We start from the raw sequence: 13070 nt of genomic DNA on the forward strand, positions 1-13070 counted from the left end.
AACCTAGTCTTTTCTTGCCAGCTGTTTCTCTTTAAAATTTAGAGAGGACAGTCAAACAGCACAATCACTTTATCTGTATAGAGTGATGTGCATGAAAAAGACTAATGACCAAAAGACCAAACCCTTATTATCCGTATCAAGTGTCCGTGATGTAGCTTCGAAATTCCAGTGATTCTGTATAAAGACAGGTTGTGAATAGTGAGAACAGTTTCAATACACCTGTTGATAGAGATTTACCCGTCTTTGAAAGGGAACTTTTACACCAAGTATTCTTCCAGCACGGTCGAGGATTGAAGTTCAAAAGACTGGAATAGACAATGGATAGTGTAAGCCGGGTTTTCTATACAGATTGAGAATACCACGATTTAGTGTCGAGGCTTCGATCTGCACGTATCCATGTGCACTCGTTCCACATTATTAGACAGGACAGGCATACGCGCAATATGGAAGAATACAAGAGTCACACATCATCCATACTCTAAACACATCAAAGCAAGGTTCAAATTGCGCACCTCCCTATATTGATATTGTTTTCATATTGCAATGTATAACGTGGTGTCCTTGATTTGTGACTTTATGTAATATGTCGAATTAACTGTTGTACTTTGTTATTCTTTTGCACAGCCCCATGAATAACAGTGTATAAACCACTGATAGGGCTACTCTGGGTAAAGAATAGTGGATAATAAATGAATCCAGTGCTTGAAGTTTAAGATCTAATGCACACCTCAAAATAAAAGCTGTTCACGAGATGACCTCACCTTGTTCATTAGAACGCTTTCCATGCATGCCTGATTATCTGCTTTAAGGTATACATTTCCTTTTCCTATATGCAGTGGTCATTCTCCAGTGAACTCTGTGGGATATCATTTTCATCCCTAAATCGCATTACGAATAAAGGAATACTACAGACATAGAATGTAATTTTGTTTTCACATCCATTCATGCATGTTGTACAGTTACTATGGAAAATACTTTACCGGTACTGTAGAGAAAAGAGTTTTTGTTGTTGTTTTTTTAAGTGGTTGTGGCATTTACAGTAGGCATGTTTTGCCATTGTTAAAGGGAAGATAAACCCCAAGAACAATGTGGATTGAGTGAAAACAGCAACATAGAATACATCAGTGAAAATTTGAAGGAAATCGGACAATCGATGCAAAAGTTATGAATTTTTAAAGTTTTGATGTTGCAACCGCTGGATGAGGAGACTACTGGAGGTTATGACGTATGAGTGGACAACAATACCAAGAAAATGTAAAGAAAATACAATTGTACTACAAAAATCCAGTTTTCATGGAAATTACAAATTCCATCAACTTGATATTGACATATGTTAAGGGTAGCAATTATTCCCCCTGCTTTCTGAAAGCGGTTGGTCCACTGCTCTTTCATAATTCTAGAAAAGTGAATTTCCTTTATATTTTCTTTGTATTGTTGTCCACTCATACGTCATATCCTCTAGTAGTCTTCTCATCCAGCGGTTCCAACACCAAAACTTTAAAAATTCATAACTTTTGCATTGATTGTCCGATTTTCCTCAAACTTTCACTGATGTGTTCTACTAATGTTGCTGCTTTCACTCAATCCACATTGCTCTTTGGGTTCACCTTCCCTTTAAAGGTTGACGTCCACGAGAATGTGTAGTGATATGATCACGACGTACACACTTCGTTGTCGGCCTGCTGTTTTTGTTGAGGAAAAGGGAATTGGTGATCGCGAGTGGTATTGTATATCATGATAGGTATACAGGTATCTCTTACCATCACAGTTGGCTCTGCAGAATGGGCCAATTAAAGTTAACACAAAGCAGACTGTTTTGTGATCCTTTATACGTGTTCTGTTAGAAGTTGTCTTTAGATGCTATCAGTTGACGTAAATGCGCATTTTATGGGGTACATAATTGCTTTGTTGTCTGCCTGTGGTTTTGTATGGGCTAATGGAGGTAGTGGCTGTGGAAGTGATAGATAGACATTATAATGAGCTTTATTAAATGTGTTGAGTGAAAGTAGACTATGTCGTTGTTGTGTGACTGCACACAGACAAACCTGACTCGGTAGCCGTATGTGTACAGTGTACATCAGCAACGTGCAAGCCGTATGCAGCCACTAAAAATCCCCTGAGAGTTATGTTAAAGACCATCTGCATAGCGGCCACCTGTCTAATACGGCAAGCAGCCACCAAGTTTGCATCCCGCTGTAGATTTTCAACTGTGTGTAGCGGTCACAGACACATTCAGCTTGTTTTTCTGCTTTGCAGCCTTGTCACGCACAGAACCCTTTCAAAATTGTTTTAGGACCTCATAAGAAAGAAACCCTATAAGTAGTTATCATTCATACTCGGGGACCGCGGAACTTGTTTGTTTTGTTTTTTGTTTTTTTCAGGGTAGGGGCCTGTGGGACGGGGGTCAAAGAATGCCAATGGTACTTACCACCCACCCCTCGGTTATGATACACATACATTGTATAGGACCTACATGAACTTGCAAGTAGTACTGCCACATGTGTACAACATGAATATATGTGATACAACACGAAATGTCGCAGAATCTGTCTATACTAGTAGTAGCCACCTGTCTATAAAGGCAACTTGTTACGTCCTCCTTGCGTGGTTGCTATAGATAAGTTTGATTGTATACAAGAACGCCTTCAGCTTTAGACCACTCATTAAAATTTTGCACAACAATATTTCTGTCATATCATTCAAGATTCCATGAGGGTGATTGTTATACAGCTACTTTGTGCGCTACATAGGCCAACGTAATGTAATGGCACACCAAAAGACGATTTGTGCTGCATCATTATAGTAGAGGCGTCAAAAAATCCTATGAGGCTGAATACTGTAGTGTGTTTGAAGCACTGATCTCTACCTCATGCCCCAGTCACATATAAACACGGATGCTCAAGGATCTACACGGTGATCCGGGGATGGGTAAAATCATCTTGTCCAAGGACGTAAGCACTGGGTTGGATTCGAACTCGGGTCCTCCAGTTGGCAGTCGGGAGTCTTATCCACTATTCCACAACCCCCCCCCCCCCCAACATAAATGTCTTCGATTTGGAGAGAGAGTGTTGTGACGGGTTAAGTGGCCAAACCAAGACAGTTTCCTCCTCTTTACAAATTACAAGGAGGAGTTAATTCCTGAGACCTCCCCAGGAAAGTGATTCGATCACGGACAAACTCATTTGTTTTCCTTCGTTGTACAAGAGATGCCAAAAGGAGACTCTTGAAACTCTTGGTTTCGAATGACTGGATCTGCCTCAGTTTGACGTAGTCAAAGAGAAACATCGAACAATAAACCTGGTTAATCCTTCCACATGTTTGTCCAGTGTAGGCCCTATCATGTCCCATAACGATATCTAGGCGAGCAACTCTTTAGGATCAATTAGAATGCGTCCTAACGTGTATAGCTAATCTACGGGTCTCACAATCCACGAAGAAAATGACACGCAATGTATGACTCCAGCACATCGCCATAGAGATGCTGAAAAAAGTACAGAAAAGGTTATCTTCTTATAAAACGTTCATATATATATATATATATATATATATATATATATATATATATATATATATATATTATATAACTCTCTGCCCCAAAAAGTAACATGCGCATAAAGAGTTGAAAGGTTGGTCCGTCGGGTATTCGAGCTTGGGTCTGCCTGAACAGCTATGACGTCTCCGTGGCCGAGCGGTTAGGCGTTGGCGTTCCATATCGAAGACCCGGGTTCGATTCCCGGTGGAGACCAATTTTTCAACTCTTACGCTTTTCCGAAAAGGAGAAACAGTAAGAGGAATAATGATGTAAAAGCTACCCACCAATTTCTCCTTCCTTTCTCATATATATATATATATATATATATATATATATATATGTATATATATATATATATATATATATGTATATAATATATATATACATATATATATATATATATATATATATATATATATATATATATAATATGTGTGAGGGCGTGTGTGTGCGCGCGCATGTGTGAAAAAGCGTAATCGTCCATAGAATGTAGCAGTGTTGCAATCTTGAGGGGAAAACAATGAATATTACAGCCAACAGATGAAGAAGACACTCTTCTTTTCCCCATGGAGACGGGAAATAAGAATTGTATGATGACTGTGTCATGCTAAAGGAGACATCTTGAATGCGGTCACTGAAATCAATCGATCGGACAACTGGGGGAAATATTGCCGCCCTCGTCGGTCAACTCAGGTCAAGTCGCGGGCGAATTTGGTTGTTGACACTTTTTGACTGTTACCAAAACACAGTATAGCTGTGCAAGTATACACGCCCACACACGATCCTACGCATGAGGGGTTCTCATTGCAAGGGAAATTGTTCATTTTTGTACATAAGAGAGGGTTCTGTGGTATGGGCTCTTTAGAGCGAGATCTATTATCGTTCCAATCTCGTTACGCCTTCGTCCTCTCGGCCTACCAGAGGGAGCCATCCAGTTAGTGGGTGAACTGGCGTAACTTAGAGTGGAGAATAGTTGAATTGTTGAGCAGGGACGCGACAGGGGACCCAGGAAAAATAATGGCGCCTTCAACTAATGTTTACACCCTGGAAAACGAGATATTCAGACTATACGCTACCTACGTCACTATCGTTGTCCTGAAAATGATGGCTGTAGCGCTGTGGACATCCAAGTATCGGCTTCAGCGAAAGGTTTGGTTGATTTTTTTTTTCGTGATTTTTGTTTCCATCATCATACAATGATTATCGGTCATATCCTTCACCGAGAGGAAATGCGGGGGAGGGGTGGTGGGCATCGTGATATGTATCCGTGTCGTATCTGACCGCAAGCTACTCAGGAACTATTTCGTGCGAGAGATTGGGCTAGGTGAAACGTATATAATATTATATGAATATGATCGTGACTTTTATTTCTATACTTTGTTTATTTTAAAATATACAGGTCTAAATCCAACATTGTACTTTTTTTTTCTTTTGTTTGTGCAGATGCTTTAGAATAGAGTGCCATCGGGAAGAAATCGCTTTCACCTCTCAAACACATTTATCGCCAAAGCCGACATTGAAAAAGAAGTTCATTTGGTGTTGTTGAACATCATGCAGTATAATAGTGTCAGAAACTGGGTATAACTTAAGGGTTACGTTCATTTTGAACCTAAAATCATTGTCATTGCAAAAACACACCAATGCTGTTAACACACAGGGAGTCAACCCCACGGCCACGTAGACCCTAATACGCAGAGGTCTTTGACTTCAGCAGTGCATGTCCAGAGGTGGGCGGATTTAAAAGTAGCCCTTATTAACCACCCACTGTTGTAAATTCCAGCTATATTAAGTCGTCGCGCCCAGGATGAAAAACACAATAAAGATTCCATCTGCCTTGTAAGACCGAGCATACACGCCACACAAGTAGGCAGCCACGCTCCACTGAATACGTACAAATACAAAGGAAGTCCGCGTTGGTATTACATGTACATGTATTAGCAAATTACAAGGTAATGTATTGTCATTTGGCAGTGCAAGTACTATTCATTACTATCGATAATCGAAATGATGGCAGTTGATACAATGGTAATGTATTTGAACAATATCTTAATGCAGTTTCCCACAGCTGTCTCACTACCCATGAGCCTATATACAAAAGTAGAATTTGGTCATGGCGGAGGGGTGGCTGAGGTCTAATCTTTGGTCATTTTTTCAGATTTAAATAATGCTTTGTTTAAAAAGAGTGTGCAGCAAGTGGGATTCTGCATTTTAACTTTGATTGTGTGTGTGTGTGTGTGTGCGAATGTGTTTGTGTTGCATAGGTCTTGATTTCGTGTTTGTTCGTTGTTTTGGCCTTTAACTATGTATGTGTGTGTGTGTGTGTGTGTGCGCGTGTGTTATCATACGTGTGTTCAGCATGGGCTGTAGAAAAGAGCGTTATTGACGGTATGAAGCTACATGAATACACACACACACACACACACATATATATATATATACATATGTATGTATGTGTGTGTGTGTGTGTGTTATAATCATAAACTGCACTCCACTGTCAACAAATAGGAAAATAACCTGAAACCATAATAATCGTGATCGAAATTTCTTCTTAACCGACAAGAAACTGAAAAGTTGTGGAAGGTGAGACTTCCACACCGTGTCACAAAATACATAATCAGAGATGTCCACCACATTCACATGCACTACAGATCAGATGAAGTGATGACGTCAATGAACCCAAGTGACCCGATTCCTTCAAGGAAACTAAAAATTACGAGATCGTTATTATGTCAACAGATTTATTAAATATCACTGTTACAAAACCGTTCAGACTCTAGAATTGATGGCAGAGAATTTACTCCTGACCACCTTCTCAGCCGAGAGCAATTCCATTCAATCACCTCACACTCCTCCCTTTAGTTTATGTATATAATTATGTACTTTCAAAGCATTTTTATCAATTATTTTGCCAGTACAATCCGTTGTCTTCTTAACTAAATGGCAACATAATTAAAGGAATTGGAATTGAGTTGAATCATTTCTAGGATCACTTCAAAATTGCCATGATTGAGTGCGACCCATATAAATTTCATTCATCATGTTAGGGGTTTTAGCATGAAACAAATGGAATGTATGATCGTGTGCAAGCTACTTCATAATAGGAGAATCTGGGGACAAGCGTAGTTAAGATATTAACATATTGCCTTAACTTCTGTCCGCTTTTTATAAAATTTATATACCCACTAGATTATATTGTTTGATATATGTAATTCATTTATCAAATTCAACTTTTATTAAACTTGAAAAACCTAAGATAAAGTTACCCGCAAAATTCTGAAGGCCCAAACTGTGAGTTCATTTAATTAGCATCTTTACACTGTCACTTTAATGTTTAATGATATGTTGTAATTATGGTAATCATAACGTAGCTCAATGGTAACTTGATTTCATTGTACGTAGGGTTGGTGCCCTGCCAAACTTCAGTTTTCTTTTCCTTTCGCGTGTGGAAGTGCATACGTTCCCCAGGTAGTAATTGAGGGTCATTTCCCTGATTACCAATAAACTATTAGGAAAACATTTGGTATAGTAAACGGCACTGACGTTATGATTTAATTTGCCTATTACTTCAATTTATTCCGACTGGTTCGAGGGCACCTTACTGTGAAACAGACCAATGACCGTGAAACTCTATCCTCTTTCCCTTCAGTTTTGGCATGACAAAAAAGAAAATACATTATGTAGATAATGAATAAAGAAAATCTGATTTTGCCAGTATTCAAGGTATTTGAAGAAATTGTTTATGTTTTTGCAGATTGTGTTTGGATGATCCAATGGTCATAGAAACTAAGGGAATGAAAATCACTTTATCAAACGCTGCATGAGTTCTAAAACACGAAAGGAATGTTATTTTTATCGATAAATAAGAGAAGAAGTAATTATAGAAGCTGTAATTGAATGACCTCTTCGGGTTTAAGCTTGCTTTTATAAATAGAAGTAGATACTGAATTTATTACAGAACGGTATGAAGTAATTCATAATTAATTCATTAATATCGGTCATAATCACTATGTTAATTGGAGAAGTAATGATTTCTTTTTACTAAACATTTTTATTGATTGGTGCAAAGACAATATTTGTGCAAAATAATGTTTGAGCCACCAGTAGGTCAACATTCCCTACACATGATGATGTACCCTATCACCTCTGAATTCCTTGCTGCTAGTTTTATACCTCACTTCCCAGTTATTTCGACAGGTATTATAATGAACTATTAATTCGGTCCGTTTTATTTCACTTGATGCGACGAAAATTGGGTGAAGATTACTGCATACATTATACAGGTCAATGATATACTCACGAGGGCATTTGCAATTACACGGATCACATAAGAAAGTCGCAACATCACAGAAACGTATTTAAGTGATTTTACAAACCAAAATGCCTGTTGGTTCAAAGACCTTCGATCTGCTCATGCGCGAAGAGGCACGAGACGAACCGCACAGTATTGAAGTCCAATGAATATTGGAAAGCATGCATCGTTGGTATTTTAAGGACACATGCGTCCTGTCGTTATTTGGGTCGGCAATATTTTCTAGGAGCATTAATGTATAGCATGTCTATCTATACGTCTCAGATGGTTGGCATGCATGGAGAAGCTAAAATAGAATAAACAGGAAAACGTCAATAAACAGTATCATCTCAATGTCCAACTTTGTAAGGGCGTTAGATGATCTGGTTAACTCCTTTCAAAGCAAATTTGTCGTTATCTTTGTAGAAAAGTCAAATTGGCTTGATAATTCATTCATGCCACCACCCATAATGAAGGAAAGTACAATGTTCCAAATTAATGAACTGCGGTGCTAAATTGATTTCGTAATGTACGTGTATGTCGCAATAATTGTGAAATGATGTTGCTAACTATATGAATCGCCCTCCGACAAATCTTAATAGATATTTTAAGCACTCACAAACGAGAGCTAGAGCCTGTACGGCAACCTTCCCCTTCTATATCCGATTGAGTGTCGTATCTATATTTATACATGTCATTACAATGAAGGGTCATCCTCTGGTTGTAAAGACAACCTGATAGCTTGTCTGCATTTGCTTCCGGTGTAACAACAACTGATATGCTTGAAAATTTATATTAAGATTAGAAACGGTGGGGGAGCGGAAATCTCTTTGGAGGATACAGGGTCACTTACGCCATGCATGTGTACTGCGCACGCACGTACCCTTCAAAAAGCCCCTAGGTCCGACGATTCGAACACCACCAAAAATCCATTACCTGTTCTTCTTACCACAAAAGACGTAAACCCCAGAATTGATCGAAATCCTGTCCTAACTTTTCGACAAACAAGCGGAAACATGACCTCGTAATCTTGGCGGAGATGTGATTTTTTAAATGCATTCCGCAGGGAAAATAAAGGTACTAAGTTAAATCATTGCATCTGGACTTGTTTTAATTTCGACTTCGCGCGCGGTTGTTTCACGTCCAGTCCTGGACGATGATAAAGCGTCGGGGATGATTCAGAAATTGCATCAATTGATCGATATAGAGAAGTTAAGTATACTCGATGGAATAATTTGTTATAAGGTTATGGGGGGGGGGGAGGATCTGTGAAATTGACCAAGTAACCGGCCCACTACATTATAGACAGCAGGTTTTCAAATGCAAAGATCCATGAATTTTTAAACTGTAAACTGGTCAGTTCTGAGGGCACATTTTCACTGCTACAACTGTACTTTATTATTTTAGCAAATGAAGCACCGCACCAAACGTTTTTAGCCAGGTTGTATTCTTTGTTTGCTGGTCACTAGATGGCGCGATTCTAGGATCTGCTGTGGTTCGGGGTAATGAAATTTGCAGTAAAAAGGGAAATTTTGACATTTGTGGTCGACGTGTTATGACATTTGTGGTTAATCAAATTTTGACATTGTGGTTGACGTGTTATGACATTAAACAGTGGTAACTACTTTGACATTTGTGGTTGACGTGTTACGACACTTCTGGTTGACGTGTTATGACGCTTGTGGTAATTTTAACATTAGTGGGCGATCATTTTGACATTTTGTGGGATCTACACAGTTCTTTCGAATCGCGCCAGTCAGTATCTACTGATGAGTTACAAAGAATGAAGCAATAACATGCCTCTTTGTTATACTTGACTCCTTAACTATTTCAAACGTCTTTGACCGTGATGTCTGCTGGTTGTCTGTGCAGGTGTTCGCAAACTGGGAGGACTTGGCGTTTGTCGGGGAGGAAAGAGAAAGGATGAGGCCCATTCTCAATGACCCATCCTTGCTGAGAATTCAGAGGTAAAAAGAATGTGATTTTGAGTGATTAACCGTGCATGAATTATTGGAAATGTCCATTGAATGGGTGGGTATTGTTGCGGGAACCATGGCTTCGATGAACATCAGGGCGAGGTATTTGGTGGATGTATAGAGACAGAAAAGCTATAGCAAATGAAGAAGTAACCAATAAATCATACACGTGTTAAAGGTAGAAAATCCGGGTAAATGTGACCTTTGCTCTCTGATAAAACAAACATTTTTTTTTTCTAGTAGTTGCATCATTGATTACTCCCTGCTCGTCAATAGACGAAACCTGTCCAAACACATGGTATAAAAACCAGATCAATTCTGATGGACATGTTCTATCAACCATATCATTGATATCGTTGTGCTGCCATTATTGCAATACGATATTTTAATATACATATTATACATGTGTAACTGCTACAAAATTCAGCTAGCTTCATCAAGGCTGTGTTACTCTTATTTTAACACCTGTGTGTGTGTGTGCGGTTTTCTTTTTTTTTTCCACCGAAAAGATGCGAAATTTCACATTCCATAATATGTAAATGGTAATCTATTATAATCTGATGACACTAAGAATTTACTTCGCCCTTGTATAATCTACCAGACGTGCCAAATGTGATGTTACTGATTATGCATGAACCTAGATTTGAAATATTGAATGTGAAATAATATTAAGTCTAAAGACTAATCACCATGTTTCCTATCAACTTTTATTCACAAAGATGTCATCTAAATGACCTCGAGAACGTCGTCCCATTCGCAGTCCTCGGTCTTCTTTACGTTGCCACGCAACCGTCGTTCAACGCAGCGTCCCTCCATTTTCGCGCCTTCGCCCTCTCCAGGTTCTTTCACACGGTGGCGTACCTGACGCCGCTCCGCCAGCCGTCCCGAAGCTTGGCTTATGCCGCAGGCGTTGTCGTCAACTGTTCAATGGCTTTTCTCATTATTCGCAGCGGACAATTCTGAATAATCTCTGTTCTTATTGCAACTGATTAACAAATTGCCCCTACACCGACGTAAATAAGCACTGAATCAATCAGGGGTTTAGTAGAAGCCATGGCAAAAGAAATTATGAGCATACACACTCGGGTAGGATTCGAACCTACGACCTCCTGCCCGCGTATGTATGCTCATGATTTCTGTTATCATGGCTACTACTAAAACACTGATCCATTCAGTGCTTATTTGCGTCGATGTAGGGCAATTCGTCAATCAGTTGCAATTAAAAAGCAACTCGACAGAAGAATTTCAAGAATTTGAATAATCTCCGTTCTGTGAAACTTTACGTGTGTGTAGGCCAGTGTTCAGGTCCTTGTGGTTACAGTTTGGGGTGTGACTCATCGTAGCTAATTTAGTTCGCGACATTCTAAAGGGATGCATATATTGGTTGAGATGAGGATTGAGCTTGAAACTTTTTAAGAGATACTAAGAAGCCACTTATTATGACTTGTTACAGAGCATACAATTCTGAGAGGAATTCAAAGTTTATTGGATAAAAATCGATTCTGAAATGGCCGAGATCCTGAAACAAAGTAATCCTAATAAAAGGGGTCTTAACTTTTATTGGGATTACTTTGTTTTGGATATTTCGGCCATTTCAAACAAATGTTCATCAAATGAACTTTGAATTCCTCTTAGCTTCTTCATATTCATAAGAGAAACCTAAAAACCTTGAAACCGGAAGCCCCATCTCAACCAAAACTATACCATCCCTGTCAGTCATTTCGTACGAATTTGAAACTGCGTGCAATCATTTGAAAAAGCAAAAGCACATTATCTTTGTTTATAGGCATTATCAAATGTCATATCTGATGTGTACTTTGAATTGATATCTTATTGGGAATATGCACAAAAGGTTGGATAAATTGAATATGTTTACGTATGTTAAGCGAATGAAGTGTTCATGTTTATATAACAAATATAAATGTTTGTGTGTGTGCGTGTGCTTATAATACTGCCCCCTCCTTCTTAGCAAAACATAATCCATATGTCCAATAAAAGAACCATTAAATGAAAGGAGTATATCATATCAGGGACACGTTGAGAACATGTTGGCGATGATGAGAAATAAGAAATTCAATGTTTGTTTGTCCCCCCCCCCCTTCAGTATTTCTGTTTTCATAGAGGGGTTCTTTCCCAGCAATCAATATTGACACATGAAATTTCAGAAGAAAGCTATAGCTATAAAACATTGCTTAGTGAGTACTTTTTCTTCTTTGAATGTATTGTTCTTTGAAGACAGAACTTGCTTCCAACCACCGCCCCCAAAATAATAATAATAATAATCTTTTCTTTTTGTATACCGGTGGCAGATTTTTATTTTCTGTTTACTACGTGGCAGTGATTGCCTGAATCCTCACTTTCTCAAATCAAACTCAAAATCAAAATCAAGCCAGTATTAACATTCAATACTTTATGCTGGTCAACAAGTCAAGTTTATGCTTGTTTTTTCCCGTACGTTCACTGTTCTTGCCTCATAAGTGTACCTTAAGAATAAAGCTGATACTGCATGTGTAGAATAAGTTTTCGCACAACGATTATCATTCCTTATATTATAATGTGTATATTATGTAAATTATTAAGTTTGCATCATACGTGTTTTGGTCATCTCTGTTCTACAATGATATTTTCTATATCTGATAAAGGTACCAGGGGTATCATGTATACCTGTAAGAAATACAACAGACAGTATCATTTTATTCCTAATTTTTCTCCAGAATTCAGAATTCCTGAGTTCCTTGTTGAGTATTTCATAATTTAAAATCTGCTTTGCTCAGTCAGGCAAGCTTTGGTTCATCTTTCGGTGGTCAGAAACAAATAATTTACTTATACATAGATACACACACACACACACACACACACACACACACACACGCACACACACACACACACACGCACACACACACACACACACATCCGCACATATTGTTCCTCCAATGAAATCATTATTATGAAGCAACATCTGCAGGAATCTTCCCTTTCTAGAACGTATTACTGGGTCTTGTTTAAAAAAAGATGTTATGATCATAGCAGCTCTTGCGAGAATGGCAACTTCTTGTACCAACAGCCAGTCAGGAAGCAAGATGTGATGTTGGCAATGCAGCAACATTAACTATATTACAGCAGCATTCTAAGAAATGGAGCCCTGATGAGCTTTGCTTGCATAGAGTAATTCCATGAATTATTTCTGCATGACGGCCTTTATAAGAGTACAGTGTATGTATCTTCTTCTTTTTTGTAACCAAATATCATTTGACTCATCTTTGTGATTCTTATT

General features: G+C 38.6%; 1 protein-coding gene across 1 annotated transcript; it reads left to right on the forward strand.

Annotated features, from left to right (window-relative positions):
- Positions 1–4549: 4549 nt before the first annotated feature.
- LOC140240618 (microsomal glutathione S-transferase 1-like) lies at positions 4550–10759 on the forward strand. The gene is made up of 3 exons (XM_072320372.1): positions 4550–4681; positions 9693–9787; positions 10516–10759. Exons 1-3 carry the CDS (start codon positions 4550–4552, stop codon positions 10757–10759), a joined length of 471 nt encoding a protein of 156 aa, XP_072176473.1.
- Positions 10760–13070: the final 2311 nt, after the last annotated feature.

The sequence above is a fragment of the Diadema setosum genome, chromosome 17 (genome assembly GCF_964275005.1).
Source record: "Diadema setosum chromosome 17, eeDiaSeto1, whole genome shotgun sequence".
Lineage (NCBI taxonomy): Eukaryota > Metazoa > Echinodermata > Echinoidea > Diadematoida > Diadematidae > Diadema > Diadema setosum.

What these genes read in the sequence shown, in the direction of transcription:
- LOC140240618 (XM_072320372.1), top strand. Translation starts at nt 4,550, where the DNA reads ATGGCGCCTTCAACTAATGTTTACACCCTGGAAAACGAGATATTCAGA. An exon ending in AGTATCGGCTTCAGCGAAAG is followed by an intron (nt 4,682 to 9,692) that starts GTTTGGTTGATT and finishes TTGTCTGTGCAG; the next exon opens with GTGTTCGCAAACTGGGAGGA. An exon ending in TCCTTGCTGAGAATTCAGAG is followed by an intron (nt 9,788 to 10,515) that starts GTAAAAAGAATG and finishes TTATTCACAAAG; the next exon opens with ATGTCATCTAAATGACCTCG.